This window comes from Indicator indicator, chromosome 1 (assembly GCF_027791375.1).
Source record: "Indicator indicator isolate 239-I01 chromosome 1, UM_Iind_1.1, whole genome shotgun sequence".
Taxonomy (NCBI): domain Eukaryota; kingdom Metazoa; phylum Chordata; class Aves; order Piciformes; family Indicatoridae; genus Indicator; species Indicator indicator.
In genome coordinates, this window is record NC_072010.1 from 56,419,014 (window position 1) to 56,440,354 (window position 21,341).

The 21,341-nt window shown below is 37.3% G+C and overlaps 1 protein-coding gene across 1 annotated transcript in view; it reads right to left on the reverse strand.

Annotated features, from left to right (window-relative positions):
• UGGT2 (UDP-glucose glycoprotein glucosyltransferase 2) overlaps nucleotides 1-21,341 on the reverse strand; it is an 89,487-nt gene that overhangs the window by 59,856 nt on the left and 8,290 nt on the right. Inside the window, exons 6-11 of the mRNA XM_054400353.1 lie at nucleotides 19,325-19,425; nucleotides 16,951-17,050; nucleotides 11,539-11,599; nucleotides 5,899-5,990; nucleotides 4,205-4,355; nucleotides 1,797-1,916 (exon numbers count right to left, since the gene is read on the reverse strand). Of these exons, the coding sequence (XP_054256328.1) occupies nucleotides 1,797-1,916; nucleotides 4,205-4,355; nucleotides 5,899-5,990; nucleotides 11,539-11,599; nucleotides 16,951-17,050; nucleotides 19,325-19,425 (625 nt within the window). The remainder of the gene's footprint in view (nucleotides 1-1,796; nucleotides 1,917-4,204; nucleotides 4,356-5,898; nucleotides 5,991-11,538; nucleotides 11,600-16,950; nucleotides 17,051-19,324; nucleotides 19,426-21,341) is intronic.

Here is a 21,341-nt window from a genome sequence, read left to right on the forward strand (position 1 = left end):
GTTATAAACTTCATGAGGTCCAATAAGGCCAAGTGCCAAGTCCTGCACCTGGGCCAGGGTAATCCCTGGTATTAGTACAGGCTAAGGGATGGAGGGATTGGGAGCAGCCCTGCTGAGAAGAAGTTGGGGATACGGGTGCATAGCCAACCGGACAAAAAGCTGAACACGAGCCAGCAATGTGCGCTTGCAGCCCAGCCAGCCAGCTGTGTCCTAGGCTGCATCAAAATGAGCACTGCCAGCAGGTCAAAGGGAGGTGATTCTGCCCCTCTACTTCATGCTGGTGAGACCCCACCATCCAGCTCTGCATCCAGCTCTGGAGTCCTCAGCACAGGAAAGACATGCACCTGTTGGGACAGGTTCAGAGAAGGCCACAAACACGATCAGAGGACTGCAATATCTCTCCTATGAGGAAAGGCTGGGAGTTGGGGTTGTTCAGCTTGGAGAAGTTTCTGAGAAGACGTCATTTCAGTCTTTCAATATGTAAAAGAGGCTTGTAAGAAAGGTGGAGGGAGGCTTTTTACCAGTAATTGTGGCACAGTAGTGACAGAACAAGAAGTAACAACTTTAAATTAAAAGAGGTTAGATTTAGATTAGCTATGAAGAAATTAAGGTGGTGAGACACCATACCTTTTCTCAGTAGTGTACTATGAAGAAAATTTGTTGATAGTAGTGAATGGTTTGCAGATGACACTAAATTGAATGGGAGTGTTGATCTTCTTGAGGGTAGAAAGGTTCTAAGAAAGGGATCTGGACAGGCTGCCTCAGTGGGCCGAGGTCAGTTGCATGAGGTTTAACAAAGCCAAGTGCTGGGTCACATAACTCATGTTGACTCCCATGGGTCTCAACACCCCATGCAATGCTACAGGCTTGGGGCAGAGTGTCTAGAAGGTTGGGAAGTGGAGAGGGACCTGGCAGTACTGGATGACAGCCATCTGAGCCAGCAATTTTCTCAGGTAGCCAAGAAGGCAAATGGCATCCTGGCCCGTATCATGAATAGTGTGGCCAGCAGCAGTAAGGAAGTGATTGTGTCTCGGTGCTCGAAACCATGTACCTTGAATGCTGTGTTCAGTTCTTGGGTCACTCAGTACAGGAGAGACATCAAGTTGCTGGAGTGTGTCCAGAGAAGGATAACAAAGCTGGTGAAGGATCTGGAGAACAAGTCTTATGAGGAGTGGCTAACGGAACTGGAATTATTTAGTCTGGAGAAGAGAAGGCTCTGAGGAGACCTCACTGCTCTTTACAAGTACCTGAAAGGAGGCTGTAGTGAGGTGCATGTTGTCTCTTTGCCTAGCATCAGGTGATAGGAACAGAAGAAATGGCCTGAAACTATGCCATGGGAGGTTTAGACTGGATATTAGGAAAAATTTCTTTAATGGAAGAGTGGTCAGACATTGGAATAGGCAGCCCAGGAAGGTGACAGAGATGAAATGTGTGAACGTGGCACTTCAGGACATGGTTTAATGGCTATGGTGGTGTTACATTGACAGCTGGACTCAATGACCTTAGAGGTCTTTTCCAACTGAAATAATTCTATGATCCTACAAATTATCTTTAGGTAGCATGAAACAGAAAAGCTCCTGACAAAACTGTACCTAAGTCCACTTCAGGGAAATAGACTAATAATCACATATGCCTCACAAGATAATATTTTCACTACTATTAGCAGATCCACACAGAAAACATTAAATTCTAACCTATTTTTAACAATGAACACAGCATGTGTATTTTTCAATAAACTGTCTGTCCATATATTGACACATACAGAACACCAAAAAGATAAGGTTCTCCAAACTTACCAAATTAAATAAATTGCGTCTAATCTGCTGTATAACTCCGGGAAATGCAGGTTTTAGCAGTTCCTGATAGCTTGCAGGCCATGTGCTATAGCTGTAATCTTGTTCTATATTGTTAACCCACTAAAACAAAACAGGCAGCCTTTAGAAAAAAACACACATTAGAGTAAAATACCTATTTATAAATAAAAATATTTTAAAACACATTGAAATCCTGGAAAAAGTAAAACATTTTAGCTTCTCATTGAAAAAGTAACAGAAAATAAGTTTAATTAATTATTAATTTTTTTCTTTTCAATCAAACTGAGATTTTTATTTGCAGTACATAAAACTAATAATGGATGGAAAAAGAAAAAGAACAATTTATACTCTGTATCAGGATGTGAGTAAAACCATTTTGTCAAGCGTAGAACCTACTTTCACAGTACAAAGGTCATAAGAACACAGAGATGCAAGTAACACTGCATAAACATCTTGTAAGACAAATGTACTATTTACCTATAACCCAAAGAACCACTTCAGATATCAAAAAATCTCTAATTAATATATGGCCAACTTCTTCCTCTATTTTTTGCATGTGCTTGTCTATTTGGCAAATAAAACAGTGAAGTATGGTTCTTACAGGTGAATAATTTTTTTTTCCCCTGGCATATAACCTTTGTAATAAAAACTGTATGCATTCTGAAGAAGGAAAAAAACCTGAGTCACTGGAGAGTTAGAAACAAGATACTTAAGCTGTCCACAATTCACATACCATACTTGTAAAGTCCATTTTGCAGTCTTGCGGAATGCAAAGATATTATACAAATAGATGAATTGCTCTGAAGTCAAATTCTATAACTATGAGCATGTGACTACTCTCCACTCTGGTGAGACCCCATCTGGAGTATTGTGTCCTGGAGCCCCTATTACAAGAAGGATATGGACATGCTGGAAAGGGTCCAGAGAAGAGCCATGAGGATGATTAGGGCACTTGAGCATCTCCCCTATGAAGAGAGACTGAGATCCCTGGGGCTGTTTAGTCTTGAGAAGTGAAGACTGAGAGGGGATCTGATCAATGTTTATAAATATCTGTGGGGTGGGTGTCAAGTGGAGGGGGCCAGGCTCTTTTCAGTGGTACACAGCGATAGGACAAGGAACAATGGGTTCAAACTCAAACATGGAAGATTTCACCTCAACATGAGGAGAAACTTCTTTACAGTGAGGGTGATGGAGCACTGGAACAGGCTCCCCAGGGGGGTTGTGCAGTCTCTTCTCTGGAGAATTTCAAAACCTACCTGGATGCATTCCTGTGCTAAGTGATCCTGCTCTGGCAAGGGGGTTGGACCTGATGATCTCTTGAGGTGCCTTCCAACCTCTGATATACTGTGAGACTGTGAGCCACAAAGATGATCAGAGGGTTGGAGCACCTCTCCTATGAGGAGAGACTGAGAGAATTGGGGATATTCAGTCTGGAGAAGAGAAGGCTCCAAGGAGAGCTTATCGTGGCCTTCCAGTATCTTAAGGGGGCCTACAAGAAAGCTGGGGAGGGACTTTTTAGGGTGTTAGGTAATGATAGGACTAAGGGGAATGGAAAAAAAATACAGATGGGTAGATTCATATTGGATGTTAGGAAGAAGCTCTTCACCATGAGGGTGGTGAGACACTGGAACAGGCTGCCCAAGGAAGTGGTAGAAGCCCTATCCCTGGAGGTTTTTAAGGCCAGGCTGGATCTGGGCTCTGAGCAACCTGATCTAGTGTGAGGTGTCCCTTCCAACCTTAACAATTCCAAGGTTCTATGATATACATTCTTCTTTTAAACATCCTACATCTTAAAATTTTAATAAGGTATAGATTACAGAAAATGACTCCTAAAATATACTGAAGATATAGCACCCTCCAAAATATTTGTCATGGGTTGAGTTGAATCTGCTGATGATATTCAGTACCATGCTGCCATCATACCAGCCTCGAAAGTGCTCGGTAGAGCAAAGTATCATGGGGCTTGAAGTTCAGATTGCAACATGAGAAGCTTCCTGTTATGGTTGCTGCTTCTGGGATTTGGGGTGTTGGTCTTTTCCGCTGGGCAGGCTACAGGTTTGGGTGGGGGGAACTGTTTTTATTGCTGGCTTCTGCTGCTGCTTCTGCATTTTGCTGAATGTTTCCCGCAAAGAGGCTAAAGGTAATTGTGCACTATATTATCTCAGTGAATTTCTTACCTCTATCTACGCTTTTTTGTGTTACTCTCCCTGCTGTCTGTATGGGGAAAGGAACACTTGTGAGAGCAGGCTGTGTTAACTCAGGACAGTATTTTAAACTGCTTATCAATATATGGTATTTCTATTACTCCACAAAAAAAAAAAAGGAGACTGTCTCGTACATAGCACTAGAAAATATTTAATATTTAAATAAATAATCATTGATTTACTTACTGTTATCGAAGAGTGACGGATATCTAGTGCATAACTGTCGTCTGCAGGATGTATATGCAATCTCATAAATTTACTGAGGATCTCCTCTTTGATTCCAAGTTCATGAAGGCCATGTATCACTTTTCCTTCCAGCTTAAGAGTCTCTAAGATACTTTTTCGGGAAGACAAAATGCATGTTGTCTACATAAAACTCTTGTTAGGACATAAGAAAAACTATTTCAAAGACCACTAATGTGAGGACTACTTTTTTTGGTATTAATATTTACATTCTCCTGCAGTCAAATACTTAAAAATCAGTTAGTATCACTATGTATCTCCAATTTACTTCAAAACAAATTACATAGCTCATTCACGTTTACTTCATATGAAGGAATTTCCTCCATCTTTAGTAAAATCTAGCAGGAAAACAGAGTGGAAGGTTGCTTGCTGCATTGTCCTGGCTAGGGCAGAAGGAGGGTACATTAAGAAGCTTTGCAAGCATGTGAAGAAGCAGAGAGAAAGCAGAGACACAGACGAGCCAGCTCCAAGTCTGCACCATGGCAGAACCCTGAAAACAGCATGGAGGAAAGATCGCTACATCTTTAAAAGAAAATTTTACCAGAAGACCCAACTGGACCCTGCAATATTTGTCACAACCTGAAAATTCAGTATGAGAATGGAAACAAGCCCGAAGTACTGACTAGCAGAACACAACAGGTGACATTTTACAAATGCCTTTATTGCTACCTTGCTTCATGTTGAATTCTCTATTGTGAAAGGTTCCCCCCCCTTCTCAAAAAACGTATGGAAATTAAATCTAGCACTAGCATTAAAAAGTGCTATAAGTATTTGTATCAGTACCGAGAAAAGACGTGAGTGACTCCATCTCAAAACTTGACTGAGAAAAAAAGAGTCAAAACTATGAGTATAAATGCTAAAACCAAGAAAGTTTAAGAGTCTCCACAGAGGAGAAAAGAAGACATTTTGAGTTAAAAAAAAAAAAAGACAAACAAATTGTAAACTCTGACAAATTTTAGAAACATTAAAAATCCAGAACACCTCAGCCTTAGCATCACCCTATTTACTGAAAGATGTAGGCCTTCAGAGATGATTTTGAAAGAGTCATGTCTGTCCTGCCATTGGCAACATACAGAAGAATTCAAGGGAAAATGTTTACAGTTCATGATTGTGAGTATAGGAAATGCAAGTCATCTCCAAAATGTTTTTAAATACACAAACCAGAAAATGGATTTCTTACACCAAAACACATACTAGTTCTGCATTAACAGAGCATACTATACAAGGTGCCAGACACACTCACAAGCAAGTAAAAAAAATAATCCTAAGTGTTGCGTATTTAAATTTAATGCCTGCCGACTTTTTGTAACTTTTAAGCATTTCACTTGCTTCTCAAAGTGCTCTTCACCCCTTTTGACACATATATATTGGATTCCCTCCATTTTCAAATTAGTTTTACATGGTGAGTTACAAAATTGTCATCAAATTAGAGAACACATTTCAAGAGGAAAAGCTGTTTTAAACTACTTCTAAGATGTTCATATGCAAAGCAAAGACACTATAAACCAGTATTCCCTCTACTGGAGCACTTCCTGGCCTCCAAAATGCAACAGGTGAGGTTGTCCATCACTATGAGCACAATTTTTCCAGTATTATTACTAATTCTATAATCTTCAAACAAAATCTTAGTGTCTTACCTAAAAGGATCATGAATATCCAGGTCAATATGAAGGCCATTTAGAAATAAACGTGCTTCTCCAGGTTGGATTCCAAGTGTTTTGTGAAAATGCTAAAAAGTAAAAAACACTGCTAACTTATTTAGGTATATATTGACACCAAAACACATATATTAAAACATGTGTAAAACTAAGTAATTCTTCAAAACAGACATATCAAATCTCTTCCACAATTTCTTCTTTTAACTGAGTGCTGTTGATAAAAATATTGTCAACATACCCTTATGAGCGCTATTTAACACTTTCAATGCACAAATACAAATGGAAACAGCTGATAATTCCCCCTGCAAACAACCTAGCATCTCTACCTGTACAAAGTAAAGCCAAGAACACATTCTCAGTGTCCACCACCAGAGACTGAAAATATACACTCCCACATATCCATTCAGCAAAGGGAGACCTTATATGTGTTCTTCAGATCTTCACCTGAAACTAGCTTTCTCACCAGCTTAACATCTCTCACAACTCCAAAAAACACATAGTTGCAATTGTTACTGGGAAAGAGACAGGAGCAACAGCAGTAATTTATTCCAACTCACTCTATGAGGAGCAGTAAGACTTCCAGATCTGTCTTCATTCACAACAGATGAACAGAAAGCACAACAAACATACTGAAAAAAAAGCAATCTGAGGAAGATAAGCTTTTTTCTTCCCCCCTTGTTTAGCTCCCACTTCCTGAACAAAAGCAGTGTGAATAAAAAATGCACTTTGAACAAAAGCACATTTACAACAAGCAACTGAGGCTGCATTTATTACTCCACTTATGAGCTTGTCACTGAACAAATGGGATAACACTGAAAGTTGTATTATTCCTTTAAAGTAGTGTGGCTACTTTCTCACTTTCACAAATGTAAGCAAGCTCAAAGCTACCTAGTTTGTGACATTAACTGCAACTGCACATAAATGAGAAAACTATTCACTTAATGCTCCTTGTAATCTGACATATGTGCATATTACTGATCATTCATTCATATTCCTTTGTATATATAAACATTTTCACAACCCAAAGTGGAATGGGAGTATGTAATGGTATGTAACATTGATGTACAAATGGCAGGGCTATCCATGAAGGAAAAATGCAGCTGTGATAAGCCTGAGCCCAACATGCAAGGAATTTTTATGAAAGTCCACTATTTGTCCTTGATCTTGAAAAACAGGTTTTGAAAATGGTAAATTTAATTTATTCTAATGGTATAACCTAAACTTTGTAGTGCTTTCATTGCCTTTTTTATATGTAAATTAAAAACAAAAAAGTAATAATTACTTATGCTTGTTATAAAGTCTTTAAATGCATGTATTCAAACTCAGATATAATGGGAAGAATATGGTGGATTTAGGGATGCATCCCACTAATGCTAAGAAATACTTAAAAAAAATTGTTAGTTACTACCTAGGATGAAAATTTTAATAGGCACCAAAAAAATGGGTGTGAAAAATAATGATCATAAATGCATGGCAGTAAGTTTCCCATGGTCAGGCAAGGAAATAGAGATAAATTCTTTAGTTTTCTGCTTTATAAAGCTCATTTTATTCCCATACTTACCTAAACTACAGAAAAGATTTTTGCTACATCCCAAAATTTGGTACAGAAGAGGATGGACTTCTGTATTTTTACCTAACTGCTGCTTTGGATTATTCTAGCCCAAAAGTGACCAGCTTGGATTACTGTTTTAACAGCAGCATAGTGCCACAAAGTACTGTGACTGCAAAAAAATTCCCTTAATGCCACTGGACTTAAGGAGAGAAGAAGAAATATAAAGAGAATTACAATCTTAGAAATCTTAGCAGCATCCTTCAGGGCTCTTGTGTGACAGCTAGAACAGGCCCTCTTCTTGAAGGTCTGAAATCAGCATTTAGGATAAAAGAAAGCCTACTGATCCAATAAACACAGATAGTGAGAAAGACTGCAACTGGCTAATGCAGGTAATAAAAATCTCAATCCTAACTAAAATGAATGCAAGAAAAATGGGGGGAAGGGGGAGGAAAAAGGTCACCGAGTATCAAGATGGGAGTCTAGAAGTTTTTCAAATCCTTCAGTAGAGCAGTAAGAAAAGAATTGAGCTGAATCAGAGCTTATACTCATTATACAATTTTGATGCTAGGCGTTTGATTGTTCATAAGAGCATCCATTTGCCATAACAACTTTGATCAAAGAAGTATTTAGGAATCAAAGACCAGAATTTAACACTGACAATACTCACATACTATTTTCTTGCTAAACTGTCATCAAGTTACTGCCCTGAAGTTGAGTTGTGATTAATAAGATTTTTTTTTTCCTTTTATCTATAGCAGTCTTTTGCCTATTTCTGTCATGGTTTAATCCCAGCTAGCAGCTAAGCACCACATGGCTGCTTGCTCACTCTCCACACCAGTGTGATGGGGAGGAGAATCGGAGAAAAAGCAAGTAAAACTCATGGACTGAGGTAAGAACAGTTTAATAACTGAAATTAACCAAACCAAACAACCAAAAATCCACCCCACAACAAAACAAAAACAAACAAACAAAACAAACAAACAAAAAAAAAAACCAACAAAAAAAACCCCAAGTGATGCAATTGCTCACTACCCACTGACTGCTACTGACAGTCCCTGAGCAGCAACTGGTCCTCCCAGCCAACTCTGAGTTCATATAGTGACCATGATGGTATGGAACATCCCTTTGCCTAGTTTCAGTCAGCTGTTCTGGCCATGCTCCCCCCCAAAGCTTCTTGTGCACCTCCTTGATGGCCAATCATGAAAAAATTCCTAAGTGCTACACAGCAACAACTAAACATCAGTGTGTTATCAACATTATTCTTATACTAAAACGAAAACACAGCACTGTATCAGCCACTAAGAAGAAAAATTACTCTATCCCAGCCCAAACCAGGACAATTTCTTTCTTAGATATCAATTCACTACATCTAAATCATCACATTCCTATCGATTTTTAATACCTTTATTTCTTCCTGCTGTATTTCCTATTCAACTTCCATTATCTTGAGAGGAATCATCGAGTTACGCACAGCATGAGATTCTATCTTTTCTGCTGCTAGATGAATGTACTGCAACTCAAGAATGCACATGACACTTTGTTGTGCTCTAGTAGCAGTGTTCAGGAAGTTTCCCTAATTTTATTCAACACATTTTAGCTTTTATCTAAAGGGCCTGTAGCCTCAGTTAGGAAGTAGTATAAAATCTAAACTTAGTCTAGTCTAATAGGTGTCCGAGTTCCTTTTGTAACTAAAGTATTTAATAAATTCTATGGACTCATAAGACCGATCCAGCTGATATCCAGTGCCATTTGGGTTACTGCAAGGTCTCAGGGTAAGAATTCTTGGACTGGAAAGTACAGGTCAATCAGAGGGGAACAGATGTCCCAGCAGTCACATCCACTGCACCTGTGGCTAGCTGTGTGGCTGTCTTGGATAGCCCATGGCATATCACATGTCAGAAATAAATGTTCAAGGAAGTTAATCATGTCCCACAAAACAACCATTGAGTGAGTTCAACTGTTTTTGATGTCCATGGACCACATTGTTATAACAGGAGTATAGATACCAATATAAATTTGCTTAAATGCAGATACTGCAATTTCAAACCAAATCTTATTTTCCTAATCCCTATATTTATTAATAACTGCCATTTTAATTCCTAATCTAACTCCCCCTCCTCCTCCTTTCCCCTTCCCCCATTTTGGGGTAGGAGGAGGTTTTGATTAAGCAGTTTTTCATTTTTGTGCTAACGGAGCTGTAACTGGAGAAAGACAGCAACATTGCAAAGACCTCATCAAGAAACAAGGGAAATATTGATAACATCTTGTTCTGGAGAAACTATGATCATTGGAGCTTTGTTTTGCTTTATCCTGACTATAACTGTAACAACAAAGCTACACAGGAAAATCCATTTATCAACTGTATACAAAAAGCAATGTCATAGGGTGCAAAAACTATAACAGTTCCCACTAATGCAAGAAACAAGAGGTCTGTAAAAAGGTTGAGCCCACCCTAAGATCCTCTGTGAAAACCAAGAATCAAACATGCACTCTGGACTCAAAGCAGAAGAGCTCAGGAAAGTGAACTGCTGGGATATGTGACATGTACTTTCAATACACCAGTCCCACACTCAATCACGTAAGGACAAGTAAAGCCCTGTACAATTGTTTCCAGAATTGTTTTCAAGGACCTTAACACTTGAGGTTGCCACTATTTGGGCACGAAATATTCTGGACTCAAAAGCCTTAAAATTAATTTAGTATGTTACAGAGCTTTAACACATTTATGTGAAATCTGCTACAAAGGAGATGACAAGCTATTTACGAGAAGGCTGCATCAGTGCATCAGGAACATTGTTTGCTTTCACTGTTTTGGAAGGTGGAAGAAATTGGAAAGACATTCCCTGCAAACATTAGTCTTGGCAAGGCCTGAATAGATGCAAAACAAAATAATACATGGAAATGCTGCAAAAGTACAGGAGTGACATAATTAAGATAAATCCCTTTCACTATGGTGGTTGGTCAGTCTTAACACCATATAAAAATACAAGCTCTGAAAAATCAGGAATAAGGATACTGCTATGGATGTCATTTCATATGACCACTCCTAAAAGCATGGTGACAAATTTTAGCACAGCTTGAAAGCAACAGAAAAAAAAACAAAACTCTGAACTGAGACAGATGTCATGAACTTGACAAACGCAAAGTGGCTTCTCAGGATCACATAGTGTTAGGGTTGGAAGGAACTCCAGAGATCAAGTTCAACTTCCCTGACAGAGCAGGATCACCTAGGGTAGGTCACACAGGAACACAGCCAGGTGGGTTTTGAGAGTGTCCAGAGAAGGAGACTCCCTCATCTCTCTGGGCAAACTGTTCCAGTGCTCCATGATCCTCATTGTAAAGAAGTGTCTCCTCATGTTGAGGTGGAACCTCCTGTGTTACAGCTGTCGTTCCTTGTCCTATCACTGGGCACCACTGAAAAGAGACTGGCACCTTCATCTTGACACCCACCTCTCAGACATTTACAGACACTAATGAGACCCCTTCTCAGCCTTCTTTTCTCAAGACTAAACATCCCTAGGTCTCTCAGCTTTCTTCACAGGAGAGATGTTGAAGTCCTGCAATCATACATCAGTCAAAAAAATGTGAAAAAAGGCGCTTCATGTCATACAAGACACAAAAGATGCAGCATGCCAAAGACGAAAATAAAACCACCAACAACCATAGAGGATGATCAAAATACCTTGCAGAAGCTGCACATGTGATTCTGGGTGCGGAAAGCTCAAAGCTAGCATGTGCTGGCCATAATACAAGCAGGATTAAAGTCAGCATCAAAGCTCTAGAAAAATTAGCTGATACCTATTTCTGCTTTCACAGCACACAATTTACAACTGAACACAACACACCATGAAAACTGTTTGTGCTTGCCTAATTCTGTAAAAAATCAAGAGGTATGGGAAAAAGCACCAAGAACAGCAGAAAGTGAAAAACTTGAACTAAGTATTTCAATGTTGTTCATTTAGTAAAAGATGTTTAGAACTATTGGAAAGTTGCTATACTAACAAAAATCTGCAAAAGTAGTATTATGACAATAATTCAAATGTCTTCTTGAAGAAAGAAGAACAAACCTTCTGATTTTCTTCTATTTCATTTCGCATTTTCTTGTCTACAGGCACTCTGGTCAGTGATCTGTAAAAAATATTTGTATTACTCAACCACTGTACTCTTAAAAATGCATTAAACAATGCAAAAATATGTATTTTAATGCCATTTCCAATGCACTGTAACTGAAAAAAAGTTTTAATTCAAGACATACAAACAAGACTAATGCAGTGTCATAAATGTTTTATTTTCAGAAGAAGTATTTTGTTCTGTGTTACTCTATTAAAATTAGGTTTCAAAATTTAGGCTGGGTTTTGCTGAAGTAACAATATCCGTGTATTTTTTATTACTCCAAATCTACCTCTTGTTTTGTTTCTTTACCTATTTACTGTTTTGTGTGCCCTTTTCTTTTTTTCAATGGGAAATTATTACCTAATAAATACCTAAATAAATGCCCTATTTCTGTATTTTAAGTTAATGTTACTGAGTCCATACTAGTCAACATGACAGCACAGGCAGCCAAGGGCAAAACTTGATGTTTCGGCCTAAGAAGAAAAATCTGTGAAAAATGACAATTTCTAAATTAGCTGATTAGAAAAGAGATTTACAGATTGAGACTCTTGAAAATGTTAAGCATTCAAAGACAGTCAAAATTCTAGTTTCCTTAGTCATTCTATCTTTAGAAGAGCTGGAGTTGTTCAGCCTGGAGAAGAGGAGGCTCTGGGAGAGCCTGCAAGAAGGATGGAGAGAGACTTTTTCCAAAGGCCTGTGGTGATAGGACAAGGGTCAATGGCTTCAAACTAGAGAAGTGCAGATTTAGATCGGATGTTAGGAACAGGTTCTTCACTATGAGGGTGGTGGAACTCTGGAAGAGGTTGCCCAGGGAGGTGGTTGGGGCTCCATCCCTGGACATTCAAGGTGAGGTTCAACAGGGCTCTGGGCAACCTGATCTAGTTGAGGATGCCCCTGCTTACTGCAGAGGGGGTTGGACTAGATGACCTTCAGAGGTCCCTTCCAACCTGGACCATTCTATGATTCTACAATAATGCACTGATTTGTTTTTAACTTTCAACAGCACTGTGAAAAACTACTTTCTCTGACACAATGCATTTATTACATGTGAAGTTTATAGTTACTAGGCTATCATGATATACTCCCAGAGGCAAACTAATCTCTCCATGTTTAAAAAACCCTAAACCAAATTTAACCTAAATCTGATTCTTCCCATAAATGCCAAAATACATATACTAGTTGTCTAGATAAACATTTTATTCAAAACATGACTGTACCTATTTTAGCAAATATGAATGGAGGTTTAAGAAAAAATGCAGGCATCTTAAACATGAAATCTAATTTGAGAGAATGATTCTACCAAGCCAACTTCAGTACTTATGGACAATAAAGTAGTTATTAAATAATATAAATCCTCATCTCCCCCCAAAAGAATCCGATTTACAATAGACCTTAATAGTAAACTCCACATTTTTCAGAGTATGTCCAAAATAAGACATAAAATGAGTTTACTTGTCTATAAATACTATAAGAATTCATTGCAGCTAAATATCCTTTTTCCATTCACTCTCTCTAAATATTGTGGGAAATTATTTTTGTCACTGGGAATCCCTTCTGGGTCACATGATGAAGGAGCCACAGGGGATCAAGAAGGAGCTGTACTTATATTAACTCATACTTGGTGGGCTTTCCTTGGCTCAAAATGAGAGGTATAAATCAAAATAGTGACATCAAGACCAGCAGTAAAAAAAACAACAGTCACAATGGTTCAAATATATTATCAGTAGTCACGGGAGGATAAGCTTAGTAACTTGCTTATTATTGTTCAACTAATCTAAACTCTTTCTTATAAAGCTTTTATAATAATACTGCTAGGTACTCTCTATGCACAGAAAGAATGTAATAAATGTATTCAAACCAGAAATATATCTTATACTGTATTACCTTGTGTTCTCTAGTTTTGAAATCAGAATTATAGAACAGAAACAAATAATAAACGCAGTTTGAAAAGAAACTGCTGATTAAGATTTAAAAAAACGTTAAAAGAAACACCAAGCAAATTCAAATTCAGAAAAATGGAGAAGGATTAGGGAAAAAACACCATCAAGTCCTAAGCCTCAAAACTGACACTGCTGTAAGGAATCTTCTATCAGCAATAGACCCTACAGAACTTCTCATTGAAAGAACATCTGGAATTGATCATCTGGAATTATTACAGAGATTTCACTTATCCAACTAACAAAATAAGACTCCAAAGAAAGGTGGAAATTTGGTGTGTGTCAGTACTACCAAAGCTATCATTCTAACTTCATAGCAATAGTTTTAAACAATCTTAAAGTAAAAACAAAACAAAAACTTCAGGGGGAAAAAAACCCTGATAATCTTGCTAAATTCAACATGAATAGTAATAGTGCCCACAGCTCCTAGAATTAATGCTTCATTTTGCATACACAGGTAAAAAGCATAACCTAAATCTTCCCAAATAGCTGAGAGTAGTGAGACAGAAACATAAAAAAATGAATGTGAAAATAATAAAAAGGTGGAAAGGAGAAGAGAAAGCTGGGCCAACATTAGCAAGGATGCAGAATACTTATCAGCAAAATGTAAGCTTTATTGATAATTTCATTGGTAATAAGAAAAAAATCATTAACTAGCTCCTTGCCTACACAGGGCAGTTGATGATGTAGGATTCTATCAAGATTTTAAGGAGAAAGTGTGATGGTCTACCCTTGAGAAGGACACTGTAGGAATTTAAGCTAACAAGTGTAAAAGTACCAGTGAATGACATCTGTTCATATTGAATTCAGTCCTTTGCCCTTCTTGTTCACAGCTTCACAAAGTTTTATGCATGGTTTTCTAAATATTGTGTTAAGGACTCATTAAAAAGAAATACTTTAATGTGTGAAAGTAAATGAATACTATTTGTCATTCTGCATGATGATGTAGTAGTGTTCTCGTTTGACCTTATGGTTGGAATATTTTCTGTCATTTAATTTTATGCATCTTTATCCTTACCTGGAATAAAATGCTATGTAGTAGGGCATTTCAGAGGAAAAAAGGAAAGTTTTCTTATATTAGCATTCACGAAAGATAATTGTATACCAAGAAACAGAGTATTATAATCCTTGTTTTTGCACTTTTAAAGAACAGATAATTAGGACATATAAAACAAAACAAAGATGAAAAATATCCTCTAAAATTAATTATCAAAATGTCACTATGACATTTATCAGTTGTTAATATCTCATGACATTTTGTAAATCTACCTTAGACTAACTTTTTCAACTGGAAATAGAGACAAAAATGCAGGGTATAAACTGAACTACAGGCTTGGGGAAATGCAGCTGGAAAGCTGTCTGGCAGAAGGGGACCTCAGGGTTCTAACTGACAAGCAACTGAATATGAGCAAGCAGTGTGCCCAGGTGGCCAAGAAAGTCAATGGCATCCTGGCTTGTATTAGGAATGCAGGAGTAGGGAGGTGCTTGTCCCCTTGTACTCAGCTCTGGTGAGGTCACACCTCAAGTACTATGTCCAGTTCTGGGCACCTCAGTACAGGAGAGTGCTGGAGCAAGTGCAGAGGAGGGCAATGAAGCTGGTGAAGGGCCTGGAGAATAAATCTTATGAAGAGCAACTGATGGAGCTGGGGCTGTTTAGTTTGGAAAAGAGGAGGCTGAGGGGAGACCTCATTGCTGTCTATAACTACCTGAAAGGATGTTGTAGAGAGGCTGGTGCTGGCCTCTTCTCCCAGGTAATTAGTGACAGAACAAGAGGGAATGGCCTCAAGCAACTGTGTAGGTTTAGACTGGACATTAGGAAAAAAATTTTCACAGAAAGAGTCGTCAGACATTGGAATGTGCTGCCCAGGAAGGCGGTTGAGTTGCCAACCCTGGATGTGGTGCTTGGGGCTATGGTTTAGGGGTGAACCTTGTAGAGTAGGGTTATCAGTTGGACTTGATGATCCTGAGGGTCTTTTCCAACCTGAATGTTTCTGTGATTCTGTGAAAGAAACTTTCAGAGGAATGGTATATTAATTTTCTATGCTGTTAAGAAACACCTCAATTTTTAAGGAACATACAATATTTATTTTCATAACTATTGTTCTAAAACTTTTACATAGCCTTTTCAATGTCAAATTTCAATGATTTTAAAATGGCTGTCTCCATATCTAAATTGTGGGGCATTTTAAACAATGTAAACATACAGTTATTACAATAATCAGTTATCTATCTAAAGAGATTAAGCATTATCTTTTCCTGTTTATTCTGTTGGGGGTTTTGACTCAGCAGGTTAAGCATTATTAGGTTATTAAGGAAATATATTTTGTGCACTGTTTTTACACAGTGTCCCTTTGATTTAAGTTTGCTGTCAATGCAGACCTACTAACTTGAAATTATTTAAATATTTGTAATCTCTCATGTTAAAAATACCTATGATAACATGCTAGATTAGCACATTAGAATAAATCATACAGGACAGGAATTGCAGTTTCCCTTTTAATAATTCTAAAATCTTCCTACACTTTCACCCATAAAATGTTTGAAGAGTAGGTAAATTGTGCTCTAATGTGACAGATACACAGCAGGAGTCAGAGTAGGATATAAAAATTTAATGACTCTTAAAAACCAACAATTGAAATGTCGCCTAGCATACTTCAAGCTGACTTTTTCCTGTCATTTAAAGAACAGAACTGGCCTTGCAGTTCAATCAACATTATGTGTGTTCATTTCCACTATCTTCTTATGGAAAGCTGCATTTTATGATTGTTAATCTACATGTAATCGTGTACCTTACTATTTCATAGTAAGGATGTTTCAGGTACTTCAAGGTTTCTCTATTACAGTGTAGATTTTCTCTAACAGAAAATCAGAGATGAAAATAAAACACTGACAATTAGCCAAGAGTTGTAAAACATGAAGCACATGGAGTTAAGAATCCTATTTAGCATTATATTTAATTCAGTAATTCGAGTAAATATTGCTGATAGGATTACATGAAGAACTTACTAAAGAAAAACGTTTCTCAATTGCAATACAACCAGTACCTATATTAAAAATTTGTAAACTAAGGAAAACGTTATTCATTTATTCAACATTTATCTTGACCTTTCTTATGAGAGTCAGATCCTCCTCAGTAAGAATACTAACATACAGGAGCTAGGTCTTAATCGTTCCAGTAAAAGCCAGAACTAGGCATTCAGCCTTAAGTGCCTGAAGGATTAGGATGCCTTCATGGCATTTCCTGCATCAGATACCAAACATTCAAGAGACCAATCATGAGCCCTCCCAGGAGTCCCTTCCTGGACTCCATCCAGCAAGCTGTAAAACATGGATAATTTCACTGCAGGATTTGGATATAAAGCTGTGTTACTGTAATTAAATTCACATGCAAACAAATGCACTATTTAAAAACAAGCTTAAGTATCATACCTGGCTCTTATTGGGAAGTTCTGTGCTATGTCTTTCATTACCTTTAAGGTATCATAAGCCCGGGCAGACTTAATTTGAGCAGCTGCTTGAAAACTAAGATCTGTGGAAAAAAACAAAACAAAAAACCAAACAAAAACAAACATGAGAAAACACTGGGAATATCACTCTCCATCAATACTGCTTACAATCAGAAAACTGTTCTATATAAAATCTCTATTAATAATTTTTGTTATGGTTAAACATTGTAAAACATTATGAAGTAACATTATTAGGGTTGAAAAGACAGGCATTTTAAAGTTTGAAATTCCAAATTCAGGCTCTCCTGCAGAATTCTGCTCAGCTGCCTTGAGTAGTCACTATTTCCAAAAAGAACATTTCAGATCCATTTCACAGAAGGCATCATCAGGTAAAGCAATAACCAATTGCTGGTGCTACTACAGATAGTGATGCCTTATGTGCACTTCAGGCATACACTTTAAATCCTTCATAAATTGTTACTAATTTCCATTTTACACTGAACAGCTAGAGAATCCCACTGATGCAAAATGACATGTCTTTTTACCTTCTTGGTTATCTCTGCTTGGGGACTGTCACTTACAGACCTCCCCTTGTGGCATGCTAGCACAGCTGAGAGAGCACAGTAGGACACCTTGGGGAAAAGCTGATCCTGAGCTTAAAGCAGATCTCAAAGTATGCTTTGAAAGCTAAAGAAGCACTAGAGATCAAGAGGATGTTCACACATCATTTTTCACTATGAATAGTAAGCCTAATTGCTTACCTAAAATGTAAATTCTCTTGAAAGACAACTCTTGAATGGTGTTTAAGGTGTTTTATAAACAGAAGTATGTTCTGTAGCCAAAGGAATTTTGGTTAAATTTAGTTAAATTTTCACTTGGAAGCTAATTAAAGAAAATCAGAGTAGCTGAGCTGTTAATTTAGCCACTATAATTAGTCATTAAGAATTAACTAGAGAGAGCACCCAGCCATGTCAGGAGTAAGAGTATCAAAAATAACTCCACCATACAAACAAGATGCTGAAAATCCCCTGTCTGAAAAGGCTCTGATTATACTTATCACAAGCCACTACCAGTCTTCCTGGCACTGAACAAACAGCATTCTGACATGTAACTACTTTATTTTTTTTCAGTGCTGTATGACTTTTGCTTGGAAAGCAGCACTGATTTAATATTTTATTTATATAGTCATGACACAGCAGAAAAGACCACCATTGAATAGAGACCTCGTACGGGCTTTTGAAGGTAGGCACTGAAAGGATCAGAGTTTCACAGCTGCTCTGTTTGAAAATCAGAGTGATATTCATACCAAAAAGAAAAGACAAAAAAGGAATTTTCTTTTTATTTGCACTGTACATTTCTCAGAGAACTGAAATGCAATGTTTTTCATATTTTTTCAAAGTTTGGACCAAGATAAATCCTGCAGCTCAAGGGGAGTCCATTGTGAACAGACTGCAAGTGAACTGCAGTTATCTCAAATATTTCAGACTGGATGCTGCTAGCAAACTCTGTAACAATCAGGGTCCTAAAATGAAATTCAAAAGTTCAGATGATTGTTCAGTCTCCTTCACTGTACTAGTACAAAGGCAAATCAGTTTTATCAGTACTGGGCTGTCCTCTAAACCTGAAGAACGTAACAGGCAAAATTTACTTGCCTAAACTTAAGTGTCATGACATTTCAGGGACTTATTTTAGAGTGATTTATAATTTTATTTGAGCTACAGAATGTCCCACAGGTCATCAGCACAGAAGCTGTTAAGAAATAAACTTGCACATATTTCTTCTCCTTTTCCACAGGAAGGCTTTTAGATGCCTGTTTTCCCATTTGATGGTATATTACAAAATTTATCAGTGCAAGTTGAAATGAAAAAAAAAAAATAAAAACTCTCTTAACCTGTATTTCATTCTGACTCACTAGTCATGTTAAAGTGGTGGGGGTTCGTTGGGGGTTTTTTTGGTGGTTTGGTTCTTTGTTTGGTTGGGGTTTTTTGCCTTTCTCAAAAAAAAAAAAAACAATCTGCAACTAAAGTTTAACATCTGAGATAATACACTGGGCAGAAAAATGGACAATATAACTTCTGGTTTTCAAATCAGCAAAGCTAGCTACGATTCTTCATTTTATAAAATTATTTCAATCATCCCTTAGTTTCTAGCATATAAAGGTACCAGACACTAAGCAAGCTAGCACCAGATACTAGAACAAGACACCAACACATTCTTTTAAAACACTTGATATAATACCACCTTTTAATGAAACCATATGTCCCTCTTTAAAAGAAGCTTTTAACATAATGTTGATATATCAACATAAGAAAGGAAAGTTAATTACTGTGTCAATTCAGACAAAAAACAATACCTACCCTGTAGCTCCCAAACCTTCAGTGGTTCCATGTTGTCAGAGGTTTTAATTAGATGCTTTTTAAACTCATTCAGGTTATTTTTCAGATCAGGATGCATCTGTCTACAATAAAATGTGTTGGGGTTTGGTTTGTTTTGGGTTTTCTTTAAAGGCAAAATTAATTACATCCATCGATATCTGCTTTTATCCGCAGTACTACTCACAGCTGATACTGTAGCTTTAGGGAAACAAGCAAAAATTGAAATTTTAAGTAATTCTTAAAACAAATACAAGGATTTAGGGTGAGAAGAGGTGATTTCTGAGGACTGAAAAACCAGTTAAATTCAAGGAGTACAGTATTTTGGAGTGATCTGTTTCAAAGCCTGTCACCTACATTCTAATGGAATAAATGAACCCAAAGATTAAATAGTATTAATACACAAGTAATTGTTGCTTTGGCTTACCATAGCATGATTTATACCTAACTGTACACTCTGCTATAGATTAACTCTGGCTGTACACTTTGTTGTATTACCTACAGAAGATATAGGCAAGACAATGTTTACAACATCTTCTATAAATTAACATCACTGACAAAAATGAAGCTACTGGGACACAAAGCAGTAGTCAGACATGAAGAAGGCCACGATGCCCAAAAGCTTGGGTTTTGTTTGTTCCTGCCCCTACCCCCCCCCCAAAAAAAAAACAAACCCAAAAAAACAAACCATAATTGCACAAATAAGTTTTGAGGGAAAAGACTTCTGCCTGCTACAAGACACTCTTGAATGTCAAACAATCTCTAACAGATTTCTAAAGATTCTTCTAGTAGAAGTATTAAAAAAGAAGCAAAAAGTAGTTAAAACCCAGACATCTAAAGCATGTCTATAGACTAAGTTCTGTAATATTTCATATTTTATTCTAGATATGAAGAACTTTCACAAGGAATCCCTCCCTCCTAATTTTTTAGCTGTCGGATGATATCAACTATTGTTCCTTATAGAAAAAGATCACAGATAGAGACTATTGTTCCAGAATTAATATATATTCCAGGTTCCTCAAAGAAAGCATAGTCAGCTGAAAAGGGAAGAAAATAGAGAAGATTCAGTTTTTTGGTAGTTGTAACATAGACCTAGAAATGACAAACGTAGTTCATATTCTTAGAAATTCCTCTGTGAAGCAGTAAACTCCTAACTAGATTTGAGCTCTTTAATTACCTTTTTAATTATTGCCTTCTTGCAAATATATCTTGATTTCCTTTCTTTTTTTTTTTTTTTTCATTCCTTCAGTGAAAAGACCTTCAATTCTTCTGTGAATTAAAGACAACTGACAAATAAGATCTAGCCCAGGATACAATCAAGGTACATTACTGATGCTTGGTCTCTCATTTCTCTTGTTCACTTACACTGTGGGCTACGTAGGCACAAAATTGAACACACAAAGGCAGCTAAAGAAAAAGCTAACCTTCTCTTTGTATCTATCATCATGTAGGATTGAATTATGGTAACTGGCACAAATAGTTGTATTACTAAGATTTGTATGTCTTTTGCTTACATTGATATCTATTTCACAGCTGAGAAAAGTATAACCTTTGATGTGGCTATAACTGAGAGAATTTACAGATTGCTAAAATACCCATTCACTTTCACTATGAAAAGAAGAAAATTGAGTCTAGAAACAATGTTAAAAAGATGGAGTGATTATCTGATGTCTTCACAAATTAGTCATAGTACAACATCAAGAACCTGAGTATAGCTAAACCTAGCAAAATCCAAGAAGAAAAAGAGTTCAAAGATAGGATGTATTTGATGTTACCTGCTGTGGAAGTTCTCTAATACGTAGGTGAAACACAAAGAAAGCCTGCATATCTTGGTGCACTTCTGTCTCAATGCATGTCTTAGCTTTGAAAAAGGCAGAAAGGGGGTGTGTTCTCAAGAATTTAGACAGCATTAGCAGCTCTGAACTCCTGAGAAGACTTTCAGCTTGATGAGAATATCTACAAAAAAGTTTACTTTTTGCTTTAAATAAGGGAGAGAATGATA